General features: G+C 40.9%; 1 protein-coding gene across 2 annotated transcripts in view; it reads left to right on the top strand.

The window, feature by feature from the left end:
* LOC149064408 (rhophilin-2-like) overlaps positions 1–24919 on the top strand; it is a 75747-nt gene that overhangs the window by 42531 nt on the left and 8297 nt on the right. Inside the window, exons 1-9 of one of the 2 annotated variants that reach the window (XM_089254933.1) lie at positions 3958–4191; positions 18925–19040; positions 19893–20024; positions 20185–20260; positions 20909–20986; positions 22149–22273; positions 22381–22489; positions 22575–22724; positions 22829–22924. In XM_089254933.1, the coding sequence (XP_089111059.1) occupies positions 4162–4191; positions 18925–19040; positions 19893–20024; positions 20185–20260; positions 20909–20986; positions 22149–22273; positions 22381–22489; positions 22575–22724; positions 22829–22924 (912 nt within the window). In that variant the 5' untranslated portion in view covers positions 3958–4161. Of the gene's footprint in view, positions 1–3957; positions 4192–18924; positions 19041–19892; positions 20025–20184; positions 20261–20908; positions 20987–22148; positions 22274–22380; positions 22490–22574; positions 22725–22828; positions 22925–24919 lie in introns of those variants that run through there. The other variant, XM_089254932.1, reaches the window with a different exon arrangement.

Below are 24919 nucleotides of genomic sequence, written 5' to 3'. Positions count from 1 at the left end.
TGCCACAGAGAGCAACAGTCCTACAAACAGTACGAATATTCAGTCACTGCACATCACTCACTTCACTTCTGACATATAGATGGCAGCACTGAAAAATCATACACAACACTAGATACGCACTCAGACTGTTAGGTACACGCACTTACACTTCCGGCACAACTCACTAGGTAGTAAATTGCCTATGGCAATAGACCTGAATTGTGCTCGGTTTGAAAAAAAAAAATATATATATATATATATATATATATATATATATACAGTATATAGATCGGCCTGAATAGACTGCCACTGGGCTTATCCCGTTGCCGATATCTCTTCCAGTCTAGCATCGTGTCTCAACTTCAAGGCGTGAATGCGAGCCGATCTATGGTTAGAAAAAATCGAAGGCATATGACAGCACTACGCATTACTCATAAACAAACTTCACGTTAGGTTTACAACACGTACACGCACACTCCGGCGTGTACCAATTCGTTCGAAGTTCCGTAGACAAATGCGTACGAGGTACATGTGTGGTTCAGTAGTCCAGTTCGTGAAGGGTGTAGTACAAAGTTGTATTGGCCTACAGGTAGGAGTTTGTGCACCCACATGTTTGTGATTTTCTTCCCACTTATTCTTAGTTCATTTTAATGGTAGAAGTAGATATAGTGTACGTATCACATACGGGCGAAAACTGTGAATGTGGTTAAATCAGGAGTTCTCATTACCAGTGGTCTACGAATCTCTTGAGTCCTTGAATGCCGCGACGCTCCTGACAAAGGTTGGTGACACGCGTGTTAATGGGGATCAGTGGCGTCGATTTTGTTGGCACATGGGAAGGGGGCTTTCATCTCATCATCACATCCATGGAGCACAAAAGATGAAGAACCCCTTCGTCAAAAGAAAGTGAAAAAAATTGTTCCAGATTTATCAAACTTATACCAACTTGATTTGGGAATTATGCATAATCACAGGTAAGAGTGATAAATGTAGTGGAATTTTATCAAACTTACGGAAGATGAGTAGTGATTGTGTGTGTATAATCACTGGTTCGTCACATTTACCACAACAGATACAATAGTATAGATATCGTATGTCCGTCTGTACCGAGGCCTTCATGATGTCCGTTTTTTCGTTGTACCGGTAAGAAGGAGAAAACCACAAAGACCCCGTCGTACGTACGAGGAATAATATCCTCTGCAGATACGAATTCAATCTACTTTATCCCTAATATAAAAAATTCTGATATTAAAAACATAAAACTTCTCGGATAATATCGTGAGCACACCTGTATGCAAGAATTTTTCGCTCGTCGTATACACGTTTTTCAAGTGTGTGTGTGTGTGTGTATGCTGTAGTGTTGTCACACGCGTTGCCTGACAGTATACGTGCGTGTGCGTAGAGATTGCGAGATTCACAGACGCGTGTTATAACATTACGTCATCAGGAAAAAATGAATGAATAAATAAATGAAGCAGGTTCTTTTACCTCTCTCATCCGATGAAGGACGAAAGAGAAACCCAACTCACACACACTTTTGCGACAGGTGCGAATGTACGTACGTACATGTGTGCACATTGTACATGTAGCTATTATGAAAGTTAAAAAATATATATATTCCCAACCGACGCAAAATTGAAAGAATTATTGTTCAATGACCTTGTATATATTTGCTGAAAGGAAAAATGAAGTACGTAGTTACAACAGCAGGTGCTGTTGGGGAGACCTGATATGTAGCTGCTATTATGTGCGATTTAATTATATTAAGTGCAGTAAAATTATAGAAACGTACTCGTATGTTAAGGAAAAAGAGCTAATAATGCCCACATCCTGAAGCAGGGCCCCTAAGCTGGGATCTTTTACGGGCCCCCCGACCAGACTTTCACGGGGCCCCCTTTATGATGAATTTATAGCGTGAAAAAACAAAAAAGATTAAAATCCTCCCGGGCCCCAGGGCTGGAGCCTTATCAGCCGACCCCTTGTGGGGGGGGGGCCATGGTATACATAACCATTAGCCTCTTCATACCTGAGCCAAAACTAACTGTTAAAAAAAAATTTCTACTGATCTGTGTTTATTGTGTGTCAAAATGCTCTTTTAAAAAGAAATTTTTTTCGGTTGATATCTTCACTAAGACTATTTGAATTATGTACCCTTACGCATCTTAGTTTGAAAAATGAATCATTATACAACCATTTAAAACCATTAGGAACCGTTAAAAAATGAATTTACACACACGTGTGTACCTTCATTTTAGGAGTAATACTTTGATTTCTCTGTAGCGAAGAGATTAGGGATATGTTATTTTTGTGATTACAAAGTAGATGCGATGAATGCGAAATTTTTGCTATTTCAGATGAATAAATACGGAAATTTGATTTGATTTTTATGTATACCACTTTTAGGTGAAATCTCCATAATTTACACTTTTTGAAGCGAAAATACGTTGTAATTTTACAGAGCACTTGAATTCTAGAACTTTCAACTGAGAACAGTACGTTAATGTAACCTAATAATTAAACTATAAAAAATTTTTTATCGTTTAGTCCGTTTTTCAAAAATAAATGCAAAATTTTCCATTAGAAAAATGTTTTTCGGAAAAAATGAGTGCGAAATCTTTCGTTTGAAAAATACTTTTTACGAATGAAATGCAAAAAATTTTCATTTGAAAAATACTTTATCAAATAAATGCAAAATCTTTCGTTTGGAAAATACTTTCAAGAGAAAAATGAATGCGAAACTCTTCGTTTAAAAAATATTTTTGTGGATGAATGCAATTTTTTTTAATTTGAATTTGTGATTATTGACAGTGGGGTTCGCAGGAATCTATCGATGACTGATTTCAGGTCCGGGAATCTATTATTGATTATTGAGATTTTTTCGGAGGATATTGATGATTGATTTGATATTTTCGAAGCCACGAAAATATCAAATCAATTGAGTGGTTTGAAGTTATTATTGATCATCTGTTGATGTTTGGGAAATCATTATCAACTGACTAGTGGTTTTTAAAAGTAATAATTGACGTTCTTGTTTTCAGTAAGTTGACAATTTTTTATGTTCAAACAGGTCACTTATTGCTCATAGATAATTTTTGACAGTTTTTACTGATTTCTTCGGAAAATCTTTGCTATTAGGTTCGGTGTTTAAAACACGATCGTTGATAGATTTCGTCATCGTTTCGAAAAGACTGGTTTGTTGACAGATTTCTTCTTGTTATTCATGCGCTAAAAAATATATATCGATTCTTATGGCTCAAACGGCTCCTCTTTGTTTTTATCGTTGACTTGGTACCTCGTGAACCTATCATATCAAAGTTCACAATCAGAACCACTTCAACTAGTACCGCAACACCCGTTTATTGACTACACACACGCTCTCTCTCTCTCTTTTTCTTTCCATGTACATATGTGATGACCATCACCCTATAACCACTTCTTTCTGATCGTTCTTACAACACAGGGAGGAGCCATATTGTTTTTCAACGATGGCTCTTAAAGACAACTAGCCCAAGTTAAAAAGAAGCAACATTTCTCTCGGACTCAACCATAAAAAAATTTCAACCTCCAGTGATTACGAAGAGAAAAGGGCCCCAGCGAACGTAGAAAGAGAAAAGACCCCCAAACAACATTTCACACAAAAGACCAAAGGGCCACCGGAAGCCCGGCCTACTCTGCCGTGACTAGTATTATCTCTCTCGCTCTCACCATTTTCCACCTCTCTCTGGCCTCTTATTATATAAAGCTGCTTCATAATAAGAAAAAGGGAGAAGATGGTGAAGAAAAAAAAAAATATGTATTATATGAAGAAAAGAACCCTCCCCTTGTGTATATACGAACAATTTTTTTTTTATATAATGTACGTGTTTGCACCACTCTCCATGCCACAGCTAGCAGCAGCAGCACCCGACTGGTGTTACCACCTGTTCGACGCGACCACGCCATCCCATAGAAAGGATCACCCCAGCCGTTTGTTACTTGTTGTTTGACAACGCGCGGTATAGTTATAAGCCAGTACCTAGATGTAGTCGAATAGAAGTGGTGTCTAGCAAAATGCGAGCCAATTTTCCAATGGCTTCTACAGGGATCAAACGGATTAATCGCTGATTGGAGGATATTATTGCATTAACGTGTTAAGTTTGAAATTGTTCCGTCTGTTGAATTGGACTGTCAGCACAGAAAGAAATGCTCCCAAGACCGGTCTTCGAACAACAGGTATGGACGAATATTCTGTGGATTTGATATATCGGTATTACTTCTGAGATTGGACTCTATATTAAGCATTTGATATCGCGAAATCATTGCAATTCGACACATTGCATTCATCCTGTAACGTTGTTGAATTTTGCTATCACCAATGCTTTATGATAGTTAGGGGCGCCATACAAGTATTGAGTATAAGCAGAATTTTGAGCATTTTCGACCCCCCAACCCCCCGTCAGCAAAATTAAGTAAGTTGGGCATTCCCCCCGCCCCCCACAACCTTTCACGGTTCCTTAGGCTGGGATTTTTGACGGTCCCACACGAGCCAAGGACCTTCAAAAGAAAAAATAACGGTGATCGTCCCCGGGGCCCCAGGAGTGGAGCTCTGTCAACCCCCAACCCTCGTGGAGGCAATGAAGTTGAGCCAAAGCCTCTTAGACTGGTACTGGTCCCTATCTTGGAGACTTCTCTAACTCCTGGAGGAGTACGCAGGGGCATAGGGGGACCCATGACTATCAAAACATAACAAATTAAAATATTTTCGTAAAAAAAATTAGATATTGAAGAAAAGTGCTTTTATACACACAGGATTATTCATATAGAACCGGCCTCACAAAATGGGGTGTATTCAGGAACGGGCTTAAGTATTTTACGGCCCAATGCGAAAACAGATTTGCGGCCCTCCAAAATGATTTTTCCCAATCTCTGAGGATACTGAGGCTATTTCAGCCCCCCCCCCTCCCCCCCACCCAGGTTCTCAGTTATGCTAGGAATCCTACTGCAAAATGTATTATGTCTACAATATCTGTAGCATTGCAATGGAAGACTGTCAGGGCTAGACGACGGATTATCTCTGCCCGAGTTTCAACTAAATACTTTTTCAGCTGTGGAAAGCGTGCATTTTGCCACCCCGTATAGTTTTAAATACAGTACGTCGTTAGAGTGAGAATTCATCGCCAGTGCCGTCTTAGTGCATGGGCCCACCCGGGCCTCAAGGGAAGAGGGGGCCTCGCAAAAATGAGATACACTTGAAATTTTCGAGGAGCATACATGTAATTTTTCCTGGTAGGGCCTCCGAAAATCATTTGGCCAGAGGACCCATGGTGCTCTTAAGACGACCATGTTCATCGCCCTTTCTTGTCAAGCGCCTGAGACACCAAACCCTCGTACTCCCTTGGTTTGGGCAGAACCTGTTTCCTCGCATGAGCAAATGGGAAGCATGCCCACAAATTTTCAGGGCGTTGAAATTGGCTGCCCTATGGTTACACTATGTATATGGGGCCCCCAAAAATAATATTTACACATTTCCCGAACTTAAATCAAAGTCCGTTTTGCGGCCCGGTGTGGTACACTTAATTTTGTAAAAATAAACTAAGCGATATATTTTTTCAGAGATCATGAGTGACCGAGATTTAGATCCACATCAACCAAGTCACCCGCGATACATTTATGGATCACTTATGTGACCTGCGGCACACTTCCCAAGCACTAAAGTCGGCAGGGACTTATTCTCAGATCACTTGAGTGGGGCTCGCGGCACACTTACTTCATCAACCGAGCATTAATTTTTCAAATTTTTTTTTGCAGTTTTGATAGTCAAAAAATGCATTAAAAACACGAATGTCGGCAAATCTTCATTTTTTCAATTCTTTCAAGCCATCTTAAATTTCAACTTTCAAAATTTAAAGTGCTGCCCTCTAATGAAAGTTCCCAACTTTCATATTCACCATATATTTCTAACTCAAAACGAACACAATTAGGTTAATCAGGGCTCAACTCCCCTGAGGTGGAAAGAAAAAAAATTCAACAGGAGAAAGCGTAACGGACACATTTGTGGCACAACAGTCTGAAAGGATTAAATAACTTGCGGCGCTGTTACAGATCGCTTCATCAAATGACCCGCGGCACGTTTACAGATCTCACCTAAGGGACCCGCGGCATATTCGCAGATCACTTATAGAGGGTGCGTGTAGAGTTAATCAGATGTATTAGTAATCTGCGGTACTGTTACAGGTCACTTAGGTGGCCCGCACTTTCAAGGTTAAACACGGTTGGTTGTAGAGAACACTTTTTGGATTTTTGGATCTTGTGGGGGATAACCGAAGCCGGTTAAAAAGTTACTCTTTAACCAGCTTTGGGGATAACCATTAGCATCTCGACGGATGGGCCAAGAGCCCGATTTAAACTGGGGGGATCCTTAAATGCAATAATTATTTTGCGATGTATTAGCAATCGGGGCTTGACAGCACCTCCCGGAGAAGGCCTCTGCAGTGTTTGCCATAAACGTCATTCAAACTATCTAGCAAGTTTGCCACATTTTGAAAGACAGCATACTATTTCGTTTCTTCTTATTTTGACGTATAATCTTCCTGATTGGCTTACAAATACCGTGTAGTGATTGGATGTGGGGCATAGAAATCGCCAATTCTGAGCCCGATCAATTTTTTCCCCCACATCGATGATACTGGTACGAGCAGGGAATTTTTCTTCCTGAGTATTTCTGAGGGAAAATGGACTACTCACTGACGTCACAAGCAGACTGCGGAGGCCTTCTATCTCTAGGAGGTGCTGGGCTTGACCGGGGCCTTCGTGATGTTCGTTTCTCTCTTCTTACCGGGCCTGCTCCAAGGGTTTGTGCAGTACCTCCTAGAGATAGAAGGCCTCCTCACTCTTCTTGTGACGTCAGTAAGTATTCCATTCACCCTCAGAATATTCAGGGATAAAAATTCCCTGCTCTCATCGTTGTGAGGAAAAGAAATGATCGGGCTCAGAATCGGCGATTTCTATGCCCCACATCCAATCACCATGCGGTATTAGTGAGCCAATCAGGAAGATTCTACGCCAAAATAAGAAGAAACGAAATAGGATGCTGTGTTTTTCAAAATGTGGCAAACTTGCTAGGTAAGCTGAATGACGTTTATAGCAAACAATGCAGAGGCCTTCTATCTCTAGGTAGAACTCCTTAATACACGTCTATGAAGTCGTCTTATCTCTAGGTAGAACTCCTTAATACACGTCTATGAAGTCGTCTTATCTCTAGGTAAGACGCCTTCATATACGTGTATTAAGGAGTTCTATCTCTAGGAGGTGCTGGTTTGTGACGTCACACAAGGGATCTGACTGTCCTTTCACTTCGCTCTGTTCGGAAGGGGGAAAATGTCAAGTACACACATAAAACATTCGAATCGCAATTTTTAATAACCTTGTAAAAACCTGTCAAAAAAAAGAAAAATAAACCGAAGCAAATATTTAATATTTGCTAATTTCCACCTTTGACAAGATGTTCATTTAATTTTTAGAATTTTCAATTTTTTTTAAATCGTGCAATAAATGATAAATTTGAGGTTCAATTTCGAAAACCACTTAAACCAATTTTTCAAAATTTAGTTCCTACTAATGACTGAACAATTAAATCTGTAATTCAAAGATTCATATAAATGCATCATTCAAAATACATTTTTAACAAAATAAAGGGAAAAAATTTCATCACAAAACTATACAAGCATAAAAAAAAAAAAAAATTATTTACAAAAACAGACGCTGCACGATCTTCAGTGACAACATAGCCCTGATAACAGTCAAAATTCACTTCAAAAAAGAAATTTAGTATATATATTCAATAAACAATTTTTGGTTAACCAGGATTATCAATATTTAGAACATGGTCATTATATGACAAATAACACATTTCATGAATTGGCAAGTATATATACTAGGTAAGAAGGGAAAAATTACGAAGGACCCCGGCTTGACTGATGGGAAAAAAATTTAGATGCCAGATAACCTTAAAATTTTTTGGACAGTATTAATTTACTTAGGAAAAATTAATGACTGGTAACCACCAATATCAATATTCTGTTGATCAATTCAATAAGGTGATAGATTCTCACTCCTGGGTTAAGGGGTGGGGGCTTGAGAACAGAATATGGTTCAAAGAAGGCCATGGGAGGAAAAAGGTTAAGAACTGGATTACTAAGGCTAAAGATCAAAACACACACCCTGATTACTAACACTACATTGGATTAGAGTTTTCGGAAGGACTCGTCAGATTCTCAACAGAGATAACTTTCAATACTAAAGTGATATTGACCCCTTTTCGTGAGTTAGTTGAGGACAATTCGCAATTACGGGATGTTACATAATCATTTAAATGTTCAAATCAAGGGCGCTAATAATACTACGCCAAAAAGAGAGGGAGAGAGAGAGATAGATAAAACTGATTGACGTAAATCACGAACAGAAGTCATTGTAAACGTCATTTCTTTTTCCAAGAATCTTACACAGATGCCGTGACAAATGTAATCATAGAAATGTCTATAATCGTCTCCAGTCAGCCCCAGATAAAACGCATTGGGAGGGGGGACATGTGATGGGACAACTTCTTGATATACATCTTTATTACAAAGTCCACCGCCATTAACGAGTCTTCGTAACTGTTTTAAGATCCGATCACTCGAGTCGATTGTGAGTAGATTTAATACTACGCGTGATAAATGAAAACATGGCGAAAACTACGAACGAAAAAATGCACATCACCATTGCCCCCATATTCTGCAACTGGGTTCCTGGGCCCCCCAACTCTGTAGTGAATTTATGGTGCGGAAATACAAAAAAATAAAATAAATAAATAAGAATCATCCTGGAGCCCCAGGGCTAGCATTCTCTTACCCCCCTCTTCCTCTCCCAACTCCGTCGTTCGAGAAGCCTTTATCTGTTCGCGCCAGTATCAAACTTTTGTCACCAGCGGCTCCTTTGCCCAATTCATGGCTTTTCTGCGACTCCCCAAAATAGTTCAAAAGATATTTTCACTTATAAAAAACCACTTCAAAGCATAAATAGAAAGAAATCAATATCTCCAGCTCGCCGCGACGCCCCTAGGAGCCATGACGTACACTTTGAGGAATACTTCAACGTTGCAGCACCTGTATCATGCAAATACAAAGGCAACAACAGGTAAATTGCTCAACGGGTGACTGTAACAAACAAAAAAATGCCTCAAAAGCGGGGGAAATGAAATTCTACTTGTGAGTGCTGGTGAGCAGTCATTTCCCACTCCTGATGTGAAAGAAAATATTTTCACATAATTTCCTTTGTTAGGTAGACCCGTGATTTTCATTAGTTTGCCCCACCCCACCCCCAAAAAAAAAACATGGAAGTATATAGGGTTGGCCCAGACGTGTATTTGAAGGACTAAAACTTATTTCAAAGGATTGATTACTTTTACAGCCCAAAACCTTTTTTGAGAAGGACATTCAAGTACACCGGCTGGCGAAACAATGAGGTCTCCACCTTCAGACCCAAGGGAGTTACTTCTGATCGGTTAGTATATTCCATCGCCTGGCAGTCTGGTTACCTTTTCATTTGGCCACAACCCTATAAAACCCACAATATCTCTATCTGTGTATATGACAGTTTCCAAAACTTTCGCTGATCTTGGCTTTTTCATCGATTATCCAGTAATAGAGTAGAAAAGAATCACTTCAAATAAATGAATGATCACACACATCAATAAACAACTTGTCGCGATGCCCTTGAAAAAGATCGATGACATACCTAGGAGCCGCGACGCACAATTCGAGAACCTCTCTACTTAGTTGCCGAGGGACCAAATTTTTCAGCAAGTGCCTAGGCTGAATTCGTTTCGGAAGAAATTTTTTAACCACGTTTCTCGTGAGGTTTTAGAGCATTGCTCAACTCCGTCCTTCGTACTGGCCTGCATCTCAGCTTATAGGTACACAACCTTCGTACAACCTTGTAGCATGGCTGGAAGGTTCACAACATTCGACCCAGTCGATTTATGCCCTTTACCATGTTAAGCCAACTAAGAGCAACCGTGGGAACGAGTGCCTGTAGACTATTCATACTGGGAGGAAAATATTTAGTTTCGGTAAACCCCACGGGAACCAGAATAGTTAAGCGCAAATTCATCCCGACTTGCAGCATAGCCAAAAAGTTCACTACTAATATGCAGCGTAGCTGATAGGTTCACAACCGTCGTCCCAATCAATTTATACGCCCTTTGTCATGATCCTTAGTGCGAGTTTGCACTCAAAATTCAGGCGTTCGATCGGCAGAAGTTGCCATTGTTTCCACTGTCTTAGAACAGTTTTCTTTCAGCTGTTTCATGACATGAACTATTGGCTCTAACAGTCCAACTCAGCTTCCCAATTATAATCTAGAAGTTCATAGTCATCCATTCTGATTCCCTCACCATTCCAACAATTTAGTTGATGTGAAAAGTCAACTTTTAACATCTACATGAGCAAGTTTGACTATTCGTCTTGGAAGAAAAATTTAGTTTCGAAAACCCCACTGGAACCACAATAGTAACGCGGCACTTGCGGCCTTTATTATAGTTGAAAGGTACAATACCTACGTCCCCAATCGATTTACGTCTACTGCCGTGGTCCTTTAGTGTCGGGCTCACACTCTAAATTCAGGCGTTCGATCGGCGTAAGTGACAGCTGCCGTCATTCTCTCTCAAAGTCGGCAGTTTTCTTTCGGCTCCGTTTCATGCCACGAATTCTTACTTCTAACAGTTTAACTTGCTTTTACAAGAATACACTAAAAGTTAATACCATTATCCATTCTAACGATTTGCCCCCACCACCATCATCATCACTTGGTTGCCGGGAAACCAATTTTGAGCAATAGCACGAACGAGTACCCAGTCTAAATACGTTGGGGCGTGAGTAACGAAGTGGTAAAGTGCTCGCCTATCACCATAAAGGCTAGCGTTAGTTCCGCGGGCTCCATCCCGGGGAAGGACATAAATGAGTACTTTCCCTGCCGATTTGATGCGACCACTGATGGATAGTGCCTCAATATGATGGAAGTCCCCCTCCCCACCTGTCCAAAATGAGGATAGAGATTTCACATGAATTTCCCTAGAGAGAAATATTTCCGACCAAACTCGATCGGTAGTAAATTGTTATACTGTGATGTGACCGGAGTTGAGCTATTGGCAAAGTAGTAGACCATATTCGTTTTGGAAGGGAAAACAAAAATCAGTTTCGAAGAACCCCACGGGAACCACACTAGTAGCATGCAATTGGCCTACAGCACAGCCTTCTTCCCAATCGATTTATGCCCTTTGCAATTGTCGGGCTTGCACTCCGAATTCGATCGGCAGAAGCTACAGCTGCCCTCGTTTTGTCTCGACGAAGAGTTTTATTTCAGCCCTGTTCCATGCCATGCCATGAACTCTTATCTCTAACAGTCTAACTCGCCTTCTCAGTAATAGTCTAGAAGTTCGTATCGTCATCCATTATAATTCTCTGCTTTTCCTTCGCCATTCTATTACTTGATTGACAATAAGCCAACTTTGAGCAAATATATTTGTTGTGGAAGAAAAAATTTGGTTTCAATAAACCCCACGGTAACCAGAATAGTTGCGCCCTGGCAACGAGGTTCACAAGCTTCATCCTAACACTTCGCATAGCTTACAGGTGTACAATCTCCGTCTCAATCGATTTACACACTTTGCCATGCTCCTTAGTGTAGGGCTTTTAATCGAAATTTAGTTTTCGATCGGTACAAGTTGCCTTTGTTTTACTGTTTTAACGCATCGACAGTTTCCTTCCTGCTCTGTTCCACGCCATGAGCTGGCTTTAACAAGGCTCCCAATAACAGTCTAGAAGTTAACATCACCATCAATTTTTTGTCTTTCCCTTTACATTCTCGTACTTGGTTGCGTAGGCGCCATCTTTTAAGCAACCGCACGAACCTAGGCTATATTCGTTTTGGAATAAAAACTCAGTTTCAGAAAACCCCACGGGAACCAGAATAGTAGCGCGCAACGGCGATTTACGCCCTTTGCCACGTTCCTTAGTGTCGGGCCTGCACACTACAAATTTAGTGTTCGATCGGCAGGAATTGCAGCTGCCTTTGTTTTATTGTCTCGATATCGACAGTGTTCTTTCAGCTCGATTCGTGCCATGAACCCTTGACTCAAACTTGGCTCCCCGATAGTACTGTAGAAGTTCATATCATCATCCATTCTAACTCTTTGACTCGCCCTTGCCCCCCCCCTCCTCCCCAGTGATCAATTTTTGCCATCCGTGGCTCATTTGGCCCATCGTTTATCCACGGTTCTCAAAAATAGTTTAGTAAAGAGAACAACTCCCTCTCTCTCTATCTTCAAAGAATTGAATAAGCACAGATCACAATGGAACCCTTCACGACGTCCCCGACAAACATTGGACACCCTTCGGAGCCACGATGCACACTTTGAGAATCACTTACGTACGAGGTTGAAATATATCCTACGAAATGGAGTTCACCAGAACGCATGAAAGGGTGGCGCAGTGGAGGCTTCTTTCAAGTCCGCAGGTTCGATCGCAGAATTGGTAAGGGAAGTTTTCCCAATTTCGGACCTGAGGTGACTACCGATAGATTGCTCCTTAATATGTTCCCGCCAGGAGTCCCCTCTGTCTTAGGGTGGCATTCGTCGACATGGTTTAACCATAGTTTCCCAACCTTTTTTGTCCCATCGCCCCTTCTTCAGAAATTGTTTTCTCCCATCGCCCCCCCCCAAACGCAATCTAACCCATAAGATCCTACGTTATATCCGTAGCTTCTACCGGCCCCCCCCCCCCCGAAGGTCGCTGAAGAATCTGTCGTTGCAAGTGGATTTTGACACCCGATCTGGGCAGTCCCTGCGATCCATGTGTGAGTCGTGACCCATGGGTAAAAAACCCATGTCTTAGACTGAAGTTCCCAACCTCCCAGTGTTTGCTTTGCATAGGGCCCAGCTGAAATCGAACTCTGAACATGATCGAACTCATGTCACTTGGACATGAATTAGTACTTGAATGTCCCTTTTTTTTGAGCTATTTAAATAATACCTCACACCTCTCTTTTCGATTTAATTGAATCTCTTTTGAAGGTGAGCTCAATATCTGTTTGCAGAAGGTTACGCCACGCCCGTTTTGATTGGTTCCTTTTTGTGTATTCAGCTCCTCATCACGCATCATCGACAAAATTCCGAAGAAGAGATTTCAATTGAAGTTTCGGATCGAGGTCAATATTGGAGCTTCTCATTGCCTTCTATTAGAGACATTGTTTTATCGCGCGTAACATACTTACGTGGTTCGTTTTTCCTAGAAGGAATGCATGCTCTATATATATATATCGCGCAGCTGCGCTCCTGTGCAAACATGGCGAAAGTATGGATATTGCGCAAAAAGTATGGGCAACGAGGAAATTAAAAAAGAGAGAGAAATGTATTGTGTATTATATTACATTATAATATGATATTATGTGCGTTCTTTTCGTATTCCCTGGTCTGTAACATTAAATAATACAGACTACTATGTAATCATGTATAGGAACACCGCAGCTGTGTATTGATATTACAAAACCTTTGTACGACGTCGTTATTTGACGTCCATAAATTCATGCAAGAATCCTTGCTGCATACGTCCCGTATTTGCCGGAGCAGTCCCGGTTTTTTCTGCTTTTCTGGATGTCCCGACTTTTTTGCAAAAATGTCCCGGTTTTTCACGTATTTTCAACGAAGCCAACTTGACTTTTATTCTTGAAATCAACGATTATAATTATCTTTCCAACTCAGCAATTACATTGCGATGGTTAAGACTATAAATAAGGATATTTATTTTACAAATTTGTCATGTTTTTTATTTTTAATTTACAGCAATTTGAAGTCGTGCTCCATTTTCCTCGATTGGTGTGTTTTCTGTGATTTTGGCACGAGTTGGCGACTTTGCGTACTTTTGGCATCATTTTTGGCAATTATTGGCGATGTCCCGTATTTTCCCGTGTTTCGAAGCCAAATTTCACGTATTTTTCTGGAGCAAATATGGTCAGCCAATGCACGAGCCTCCTACTCCTAGCAGAATGATTTGAATGGAAGAAAATAATTCGGTCACATTCTCAGAAATGTTGTCTAAGAGGCTTCACAGAAGCCCAAGTTTTGAATAGTTTTAGTGTTAACTATTAGACGAGCCGATCTCCCCGTTAAAAAGTCTCGCCACAGAGAGCAACAGTCCTACAACGGTAAATAATTCAACCATAACACTTCACTCATAGTTAGTAAAACTGGGGGCAGATGACAGCACTACACATAACAAGCATTACACAGAAAACAAAAAAAAACTTTACGTCAGGTTGCACTACACGTACACGCACATTCCCGCATGTAACGATTCGTTGGGGGGTTCCGCGGGGGGGGGGGTGTGGTGTAGCAGTAGTAGGTAGGGGCTCGGGGATCCATGATGCAGCCACCTCGTTGGGAAATTTGCCTGTTGTGGCGTTGTATTTGTATTTGTATTTGTATTAGTAGTTATATAGTTAACTTATTAGACAGTACCAATGCTAAAATGAAGATAGATAGGATGGCCAGACGTCCCCCATTTCAAAGAAATTCCGAAGTACAGTCGGCCCAGCTTAATCGGATATCAACGATTCCAGCACATGGTATCCGATTATGCGGGGAACAATTCAATAGCCATTTTACAATGTTAGCATAGTTTGCATATTGAAAACTAGTGAGGGATCAATATTACTGAAGCTTCTCGAATAAATCAGGCAGCAAAAATGAATTGAAAATTATATTTAATATATTTAATTACACACAATGATGACACAATAATCAATATTTTTACTTTTCATTTGGGAAAGTTAGCACCCTCTACTGGTTCAACAGAGAACAAAAAATAAAATAATCACTTTACGATCAAGGACGTAACATTGCGTCCAAACGCTTGTGGAATAAACTCAAACAAGCTCTCTCTCTCTCTGTTTTCTTCCCTCTCACCTCATAGTCGCGAGGCTCTGTTGTAATCCTACGAAATTGTTATTTTTGCCTTCCTTTAAATTCTATACAATACTCCCCCCCCCCACATATGATATATCCTTCTACTACAAACATGTAAGAGCAAAATACAGTCGAATCCCGTTATAACGAACGCCAAGAGACCGGAGGAATCACTTCGTTTAAACGAAATTTCGTTTAAAGGAATTCTAGGTTACCTAGCATTGTTTCTATGTAAACTTATTTGGGGATAAAAAAAGTGTTCGTTAAAACGAGATTTTCGCTGCAAAGGTATTCGTTAAAACGGGATTCGACTGTAGAACAGGTTGAGTGAGAGTGAAAAGAGAAATCTACTTCGTATACCCCCCCCCTCCTCTCTCTTATCTGTATTTATCCATTATCCTGTTTCCCTTTTTTTCCCGATTTGGTTTTTTTTTCCCTTCAACATCTTTCCCTTTCTCTAACGTGTGGTTAGGTTAGGACAAGGTTACCATATTTAGCGCCCATTCGTCAAATAGAGATCATCCGATATTCTCGCAAATACCTTGTAAGCGGAAGGGTTAAATCAGGGCCGGAACAAGAGAGGGGCAGGGGGGGGGGGGAAACTGCCCCGGGAAAATAAATTTAGTTAACTTTTTTAATTTAGTTAATAATTTTAAAAATCCTAGTTACGGCCCTCATTAAATGTGTATATTGAAATAAACTCGAATGCATTGGGGACTAGTCATCTCCTAACTCTCAAATGTTGTTTTTTTTTATCTTAATAACATATTTTCCATCAATTCCAAATACTTCATTCAATAAAAACATTATGTGTTTAATGGTTGGATGTGCATTAACAGTTCACGTGTGAAGCGTAATATTCGATTAAGCGGGGAAAAGTTGAAATTATCATATTAAGCGGAGAACTTTAACATTGTCTCTGCGGGAGAAATTTTGGTACCGGAGGATTTTATCCGTTTAAAAGCGGGGCCGACTCTCTTTTATCTCGAACAATTATTATTTTTTTTTTTGGGATGCTATACTGACTCGTGTCTGGTTTTTAATGAAATATCTGGAGCACTCTTGCGTTACTGGATATTTTAGCAGGGCCACACGGGAGAGAATAAAGTGGAAGGGGTGCCATGAGACAGATGATCAAGGGACCACAGAGACCCGAGGGAAAAAAGATGTGAAACAAATGAAACTTTCAACCGCTTCGCTCACAAGCGATTGGCAAGAAATTCGAATGATCTACGTTTAACGAATTTGGGATAAATATAGTAACCTTGTCCTAACCTAACCTCATATTAGAAAAATGAAGGAAAGAAAAAGTAGAAAAGTAAGGGGAAAAAAAAACAAATGAAAGAAAAACAGAGATATACTTATCTATTATATATATATACTCTCTTATCTCTCCCTCTCTCTTATCTGTGTCACCCTACAGATGGAAACTCAAATCTGTAATACTTACAGATGATAGAATAGGTAGAAAGTAGATTTCTCTTTTCACCCTAACCTACCTGTTCTCTTTCGCTCTTAGATGTATATAGTAGAAGGATACACATCACTGAGGTAAAAAAGAACTATTTTTTTTTCGTAGGGTTGCAACAAAGCTTCGAGGTGATGAGGAGAGAGGAAAGAAAACAGAGAGAGAGCTCTTTTTTTTTTTTTTTTAATTTATTCCACTGGCGTTTGGACGCAATATTACGTCCTTGATCGTAAAGTGGTTAAATGAAATATTGTGGGTAAAAAATGTGAATACTTACTTTCAGAATCTAGCGGAACTGCAAATAAAATCAGGACCATCTTAACGCTTAGAATGGGAGAAGAGCGGCAAAAAAGGCAATGAAACAATAAATCTACCTCTGAGAGTTTGCAAGCATGGGGATGACCAAAAGAGTGAACTAGAGCGAGGGACCACTAGGGTAATCAAAGAAATGAATGATTTATAGAGTTTGCGAGCACGCGAGTGACCAAATTAATGGTCTAGAGCGGTTGTCAACCTTTTTTGACTCGCGGAGTCCTTTTTAGTAAAAAAATTGTATGGCGGAGCCCCGTAGGCCCATTTCTGAATTACTCATCAAAGTTATTGATTTATTTTTACTATTTGAAAATATTTATAATACTTTTTTTTAAATTTCTCTCACGCGGCCGCGGAGCCCCAGGAGAGTGCGCAAGGAGCCCCAAGGGTTCCGCGGACCACCAGTTGAGCACCGTTGGTGTAGAGACATGCATCTTCCAATGGTGGGGTTGACAGGGCTTCAGCCATGGCCCGAGATGATTCTGGACTTTTTTTTGTTTTTCACTCCATAAATTCATTATGAAGGGGTCAGCCAAACTTCCCAGCCTAAGAGGCCCCTACAGCAGGGTGCGGGGCTCATGCCTAGAGAGCAAGAGTACAGGTCAATGAGTGATTAAAAGAGTTGCCTAAAGAGCTTGCAAGCATCTGAGTGACCAACACAACCGTGCAGGCTTGGGAATGAAAGCGAAAGATCAGATCAGTGAGCAGCCCGATGAGTGACCAAGAAAGTGTGAAAAGTATGTAATTGAGCAAAAGGATGTGGCTTAAAGACAGAGGCAAAATTACAGGGGGGTGGAAGCAGGCTATAGCCTGGCGGCAAATTTGAGAAACGATAGAAGAGGAAAACTAGACGAGAATGGGAGAAGGGCGGCAAAACCCTAAATCATCCTCTGCCCCGCGGTCTTACATCCGTCAGTTTTGGGCACTGGTAATCCAATGAATGGATGCTGTGTGGCTGAATTTGGATCCCCACACCGGTAATACGACAATTTTCTTGTTTTTATCGTTGATACTAATACCGGCTTCAACTTCGAAACCGAAAGTGAGGCCATTTTTATTCGATTTCTGAATCAAAAGGCTACATATACAGAGAGAGAGAGAGAGAGGGAAGGGGTGTGGGGAGGGGGGAAAAACATCCGTCACCACAGATATATGTGCCTTGTAATACCGTAATCGTTGGGGGTTCATGGTCCGGATCATTGCAAATTACCGTAATTTATGTGCTCATTGTTTCCGAAAATGGTCGTATTACGCACCATTACCAAACAACGATGTTTTATGGATATGCCTTTCTTTCTTGTTTTGTTCCGATTTCCCGGATGAGCAGTTTTTAAGAGATGTATACCTATATTATAGTACACATATATTTGTGTGTATACGTTTTTGGAATTCCTCAATTTTGCTCCAAGGCGCGATTATCGTGCTGCTTGTGTGTGTGTGTGTATTAGTGCAGATATGTGGCCCTTATAAGAAATTGCGGAAGAGCAAAAATATTTACGTAAACGGGGAAGAGTGGAGGAGAAAAAATTTATAGCAAAAAAAAAAGGAACCTCTTAAACGTATAAAAAATTACAGTGAAACTCGATTATAACGACATCGAAGTGATTTTTTTTTTTTTGTCGTTATAACTGATGTTGCCGTTTTCGAGACTTAACCTCCTGCCAAAAAAATGTTATCAGATGCAATCAAATGCTGTGCGAGAAGTTATTTTTGTATGATAAGGGGCTGAGACCATATTATATCGAGAGGAAAACGTTAAAGTGGGTTCATAAATACGCTACGCTAAAATGCTACGCATTTGATGATTGTGAGTTGAGATTGCCGTTGTCAAATACTTTAATGGTCGCACATACAACTCAGAACACACATTCTGGCGTGTACCGATTCGGTAGAAATGCCACAGAGGAATGTGTACGAGGTGCATGTACGGTAAAGTAGTGCAGTCGAATCCCGTTATAACGAACTTTAAGAGACCGGAGAAATCACTTCGTTGTAACGAAATTTCCTTATAAAGGAATTCCAGGTATTAGCATTGTTCCTATGTAAACTTGTCTGTGGTATTAGAAAAGCGTTCGTTAACAAGAGATTTTTTCGCTGTAACGGGATTCGACTGTAGTAGAAGTAGTGTTCACACCGTTGTATATTTCTATCTTAACCGATTTATCTAATCATTATCTTTTTATTGCAGGGTTCAGATCCACTGGGGGCGACTTGCCGCAGCAAGTTGCAGATACAGAGGTCCAAGCTCAACCAAGAAATCAACTACCAAACTATGATGAGGAATGGCGCTGAGAAATTGTACAGGTACGTCAGTTTAGTAGTCGGGGTCAAACGATTACGAGTTTTGCATTTCGAGTCACTTGTCAAGCGTATTCAATGAGAATATTATTGACACATAATGCATTTCACAATTGGAAATCGCTAATTATTACATTTGACAAATGGAGAAAATAGTGTTATCTACCGAAGAAACCAGCGATGGAGATTTGAGTTTGTGCAAGTAAACACGCGGAAGGTGCGTGTAGGCGATGCGCATGGTTGCCAATAAGCCGCTGCCATAAGTCGACGGAAGTCATTTTGCCGTTCTGATTCTTCTCCTACGTGGGATGATTCTTTCGTTTCCCTGTGGTTGCTATTTTCATATTCTGCGCTTGTCGCGAGGGATCATCCAATTGGACGGGATTTAACCATACCACGAACCGAGCATCCGTGTGCATGGCTTTCGCGCATAGCTTTACTACATGTAGTACGTAGAGCAGCGGTTCTCAACCTTTATTGACTCTCGCAGGAATTACGGGAAGGAAGGGGGAGGGGGCAAAAAGGCAGCAATTGCCCTGATCTGCAAATTTCTGTAAAAAAACGCTTTTGGGTGGCTAGAAGTATACTTACTTACCTTTCATACATACTTTTACATGCTTACTTTCGAAAATTATGGTGTGAAATCTCATTATCATGAGGTCGTGTAATTATGCAGCTGAGGACTCTAAGCCGTGCCAGGAGGACTATGAATACAATATACTTAAAAGGGGGAAGTAGGTTTAATGTGAATCGAAACGTCTGCGCGAAATCCTAATGATGGGTAGGATTCTGGAATTGATTCATTGCATCAATTGTCACTGTCATGTTTTGCAACCGAAATTTTATTTGCACTTACAGAGCAACCACAAACAAGAAACTGAAGGAGACGATTGGACTGGAGCTGAGCTTCGTTAATTCCAGTTTGCAGCTGCTGAAGGAACAGTTGGCTGACCTCAACAGCTCCATGCAGTTGTATCAAAACAGCAGCAGGTACATACTATAATTGTATCATAATTATTACTCAGTATATTCGCATCAATCATGCTATAACATGAGAGCGCTATCATTCGTTGTGATCATAACTTGAAGTCAAACGTGCAAATGTGTGAAGCCGAAAGAGTAATTAATCTGTAGTTGTTCTTGTTGCCAGGCATTCGGCAATGATGCCAATGATTCCTCTTGGTCTGAAAGAGACGAAACAGATCGATTTCAACGAAACATTCAAGGTAAAAACTTTACAGTTACCGTACTTCACTACTTCGTATATGAGATGCTATTTTGTGTCCCGCCGCGTGATGTCCTCTCTTCTATACACTTACCGGACAAAAAAATAGAGCCGCATGTTAAACCCAACATGATTCACAGAGATCTGTACAAATAGGGGACTTTGACGACCATCGAGAATCAATATTCATATTAGCCGCTGTGGTAGTCCAGGGGTCATATTGACGGACTCGCATCGGAATGACCCGGGTTCGAATCCCAACTGCACCACAGTGGTGGTCGGCTGAAGTTGGTATTCTGTGGTTTCTACGTTTCCAACTTTGAAGAGCGAATGCGAGCCAATCTCCCCCCGAAAAGAGTCTCACCACAGCCAGCAACAGGGATTATATACACAACGGTACAAATATTCAATCATTACACTTCACTCACTCTTTGGAATATAGATGACGGCACTAAAAAATCAGACGCAACACTACATACACACTTGGATACACACGCACTCACACTTCCGGCACAACTTGCCCGGTAGTAAATTGCCCACGGCAATAGGACCGGAACTGTGCTCGGTTTGAAAGAAAGAAAGTACTCATATTTAGTGCGTGAGTCATAGATTTCATAACTAATACATTCGTATTGTTACTGTTCATTAGGATTTTATACTGGAGCATTACAGCGAAGACGACTCGAAGTATGAATCTGCCATTCAGCAACTCAATCAAATCAGACAGGTACGTACGTGCGCTTTTTCAGTTTGGGTTCATTTTACCATACATGCAATCATTTGAATAACTACTAAAATTTCGAAGCGGATTTGTAATCATTTTAGGCGCCGATATAGAGATTTGAATCCAGCACCTCAGGAAACTAAAACATTCATGGTTTGACCAAATCGTTTCGAAAATAAACGTCTATTCAGATTCCCAAATCGGTAATGAGAAGATGGTTCCGAGTAAAAGAGCCATGGAATTCGGAACTTCTAGTCTTTATATGCGCGGGGATCACCTTCAATGGTGACGAGAGGAAAGTCGCTATGATCACATTTGGTTGTCGTGGAAGGGGGGGGGGAGGTATATCAATTATAGAGATTAGACATTGGGAAGAGAGTCTATATTGTTGTGGGAAGAAACTTTCCAGGAAGGAAAATTTTTTTTTTTCCCCATCTGGATTTTACACAGAGGTGAAGTCGGAAAGAAACGTCAACTGGTCTCCGCCGGGAATCTAACCCAGCTCTCTTGCAAACCGGGCAAACACGCTATCCGTATACACACGACCATTCTTTCCCTATATTCCACTGTGGCGTGACGCACTGAAGTAGAGGCTCAGTAGCCTCCCTTAAATGGAACCAAATGCTCCCCCCGCCCCATGTAAAACAGTAGAAAGGAGTGAGATGATTTTTGATTTTTTTTTCCAATCTTTATTTATTTATTTTTTTGATTGGGCTGATAAAAAAAAAGCAAAAATCATCTCACTGTCGCTACTGCCGTGACCTGGGGGGCCATTGCTGAAGTTAAGGGGGGGAGGCTATACTGAGAGCATCTCCTTCAGTGCGTAAATAAGAAAGGAATGTGTGAGTCACGTGACGTGACGTATGCGAATCCATTCTCGTTCTCACACTTATCAGCTGATATGACATCCAAAAGTGCTGTCGAGAATAGTCTTACTCTTAGCAAAGGAGATAATTATTGACTTCTCTTTCACCAGCATTGAAAATTCCTCCCGCAGATGTAGACGAAACGACTTCAAGTTCAAAATTCCATCGGACTACTTCTTAGCCTCATCACCTTACCTGTTGCTAAAAATTGCCAACAAAGTTTGCAATTGTGAAACAGTTATAACATAATTGTAAAACAATTGCAAACCACAAATCAGTGATGTTTCGACATTTTACAGGCGATGCGGACGCCTTCGAGAGATCAAGCGGGAGTGAAGTTGCTGTTCCAGTACTACAACCTGCTGTACTACATCGACAAGAGGTTCTTTCCTTCCCAGAGGAACATGGGCCTGCACTTTGAGTGGTTCGTTTTTGTTTTGTTTTTTAAATTAATATAAAATATTACTTCTTTTTTTTCACATTTCAATGTTGGAAAAATTTCCATGTGGTAAAAACCTGTTTCGATTGCAGGTTCGACTCGTTGACAGGTTTACCGAGCATGCAGAAATCTGTCGCGTTTGAAAAAGCGTCCATCCTCTTCAACATAGGTGCCCTGTACACGCAAATTGGAACAAAACAGGTATTTCTCTCGAACCTATAGGTGTTTAATGTTGGTCGAAGATGTTGGTAAGAGCGTTCGTAATTAATTCGCACAATCGTTACAGGACCGAACGAAATCGCCGGGCACCGACGCGGCCGTCGACAGCTTCCTTAGGGCAGCGGGTATCTTCCATTACATCAAGGACCATTTCAGCAACCCTCCGAGCACGGATCTATCCCCCGAGGTCTTGGAGATGCTGACGCAGCTGATGCTGGTGAACATCCCCTTGATTAATTAATTGCTCGTTATCTTTTGTTATAACGCACGATAATGCAAATGTTTTAACGCAAAACACTTTTTCCCCCCTCTTCATCACAGGCTCAGGCAAGAGAGTGTTTATGCGTGAAACTGATGGGAGAGACGCAGAAGAATCGGCTCCTGCAGTGTCTGGATATGGCTCAGGAAGCCGCTCAAGTAAGTTTGCGAAAATATCGTAGTTTCGATGCAATATTCACTGAGATATTCGAAAAACGGAGGGAAGTTGGGAAAGAATCGCGTTAAATGCGGGTAAAACGGTTGTCACGCATTTAGAGGTGGTTTTTTTTCCCCCCTCAAATTTTCTTCTGTTTTTGGAATTTGAATATCTCGGTAAATATTGCACTTAGAAACATGAAGCATAGGTGACGATGCTTCCGATTATTAAAATCTTCCGGCGGAAATCTAATTCTTCCGATTTTTCGTATCTTCATAGAAAAATCCCTAAGTCCTCAAACTGAGCTTTATTTGAATGGAATATTCCTAAAGAAAATACTCTTCCAGTCCTTGTAATTTCAGGCTGTGACCCCGTTTTCTCAGTGAAAATATAAGAATCAGGATTTCAAGTAAGAAAAATCGGTAATTGTCACCAAAATATGATGATTAAAGCAAGCAAAGTGGGTAATTATTGCTAAAAAAATCAGGACAGGGAAAAATGCTTCCTGGAAAAACGGGATTTATATATGGTCACCCGTTTCTAATTTCAAAAAAAATCCCCAGTTTTTCCCATATATTTGTTTGACACGTTTTCTTTGATGCGGAATGTGTCAAGCCATCACAGGATAAACCAGATTTTTCAAGTCTGTGAATTGGCACCTATTCATCAAGTTTTTTTGGTCATCATCAGGAGAGAGGGCAGAAATTTTTTTATTGGATTTTTGGGCGCAGGGGAGGGGGAAATATAAAAAAAATTATTTTGTTTTTAATGAATATATAACCCCTTGCAACATGAATGACATATCTGAGTATGACTCGTTATTTGGAAACTTTTTCTAATTGAAAGTATACCTCAAGGATCAACGGTTCGCCAGTGAAATGCCATATTTCTCCCCCCCCCCCCTAGCTTGCTTTGCATCCTGTATAAATATACCATGAAGACGCCATTTGTTTTGGGCCATGCCTCTGGCCATTTGTTTTCACATCATGCCCCTCTCCTGGTAAGGGTGACCCTGGATTCATTAAGAAACACCCTTCACATTCCGTACTTTGTACTTCGCTGCATACGGTGGCATATCGATGATACGCACACGAGTCAGTTAATGCTGTTTCTTCGGCACGAGTTTCTGTGTGGGAAGGGGGGACAGCCCAACCGGACCACCTTTGTGACATTGCAGTCAGGGGGAAGCTGCCGCTGTGCAATCACGTGGGCATCGTGCTGGACTCTCATTGGGAGGATCCAGGTTCGAACCCCGCTAACGGCACAGTCGGTGGTGATCGGCTGATGTTGGTTTTTGTGCGGTTTTCCAATTTCGAGGCGTGAATGCGAGCTGGTCTTCCATTTGAAACAGTCTGCAGAGAGCTGGCAGATCTCCAACAGGATATTTACACAACGTGAAAATTCGAGCATTTAACCATCTTCACTTAATGTACAATCTTCACTTAAAAATATGGAAAGCAGATGGCGGCACCGGCAAATACACGGAACAAGCTTAGCACGGCGAACACAATTCGCTAGGGACACGCATATTATACAGCACTTCCCACATGTGCCAATTCGTCAGAAATTCCGCAAAGGATTGTGTACGAGGTGCATGTACGCTCAAGTTGTAGTCGGAGAAGCCCACTCAGCTAGCTCTCTAGATATATGCCATAGGGTGAGAATCAATATGATCCCTAGTCAGGATTCCCACGATTACGAATGTCGTATCTACATCAAATGTAAACGTTTTATTACATATCCATAGCAAAACCTCAGGAAACCATCTAGAGAGTTAGTGGTTCCTTAATAAATCCGAAAAAAGTTTGCCTATGGGGGAAGGGGGGGGGTCCCTTTTATACGGGTGACCTTTCAGAGAGCATTCAGTGTATTTCTGCGGTAGTCGATGGTATAACCATATTATGTATCTTTTTATCCGAGCAGTAAAGGGTGCCGCCTATAACTTTCTAAGATTTCCCATCCATGTTCATCTAATCTGGATTAAGCATAGGCCAGTC

Source organism: Pholcus phalangioides, unplaced genomic scaffold (assembly GCF_987345545.1).
Source record: "Pholcus phalangioides strain wild (caught in Gottingen) unplaced genomic scaffold, Ppha-v1.0 ptg000042l_1, whole genome shotgun sequence".
NCBI lineage: Eukaryota > Metazoa > Arthropoda > Arachnida > Araneae > Pholcidae > Pholcus > Pholcus phalangioides.
Note: the sequence above shows the minus strand (reverse complement) of the source record. Positions and strands in the feature narration are given on the sequence as shown.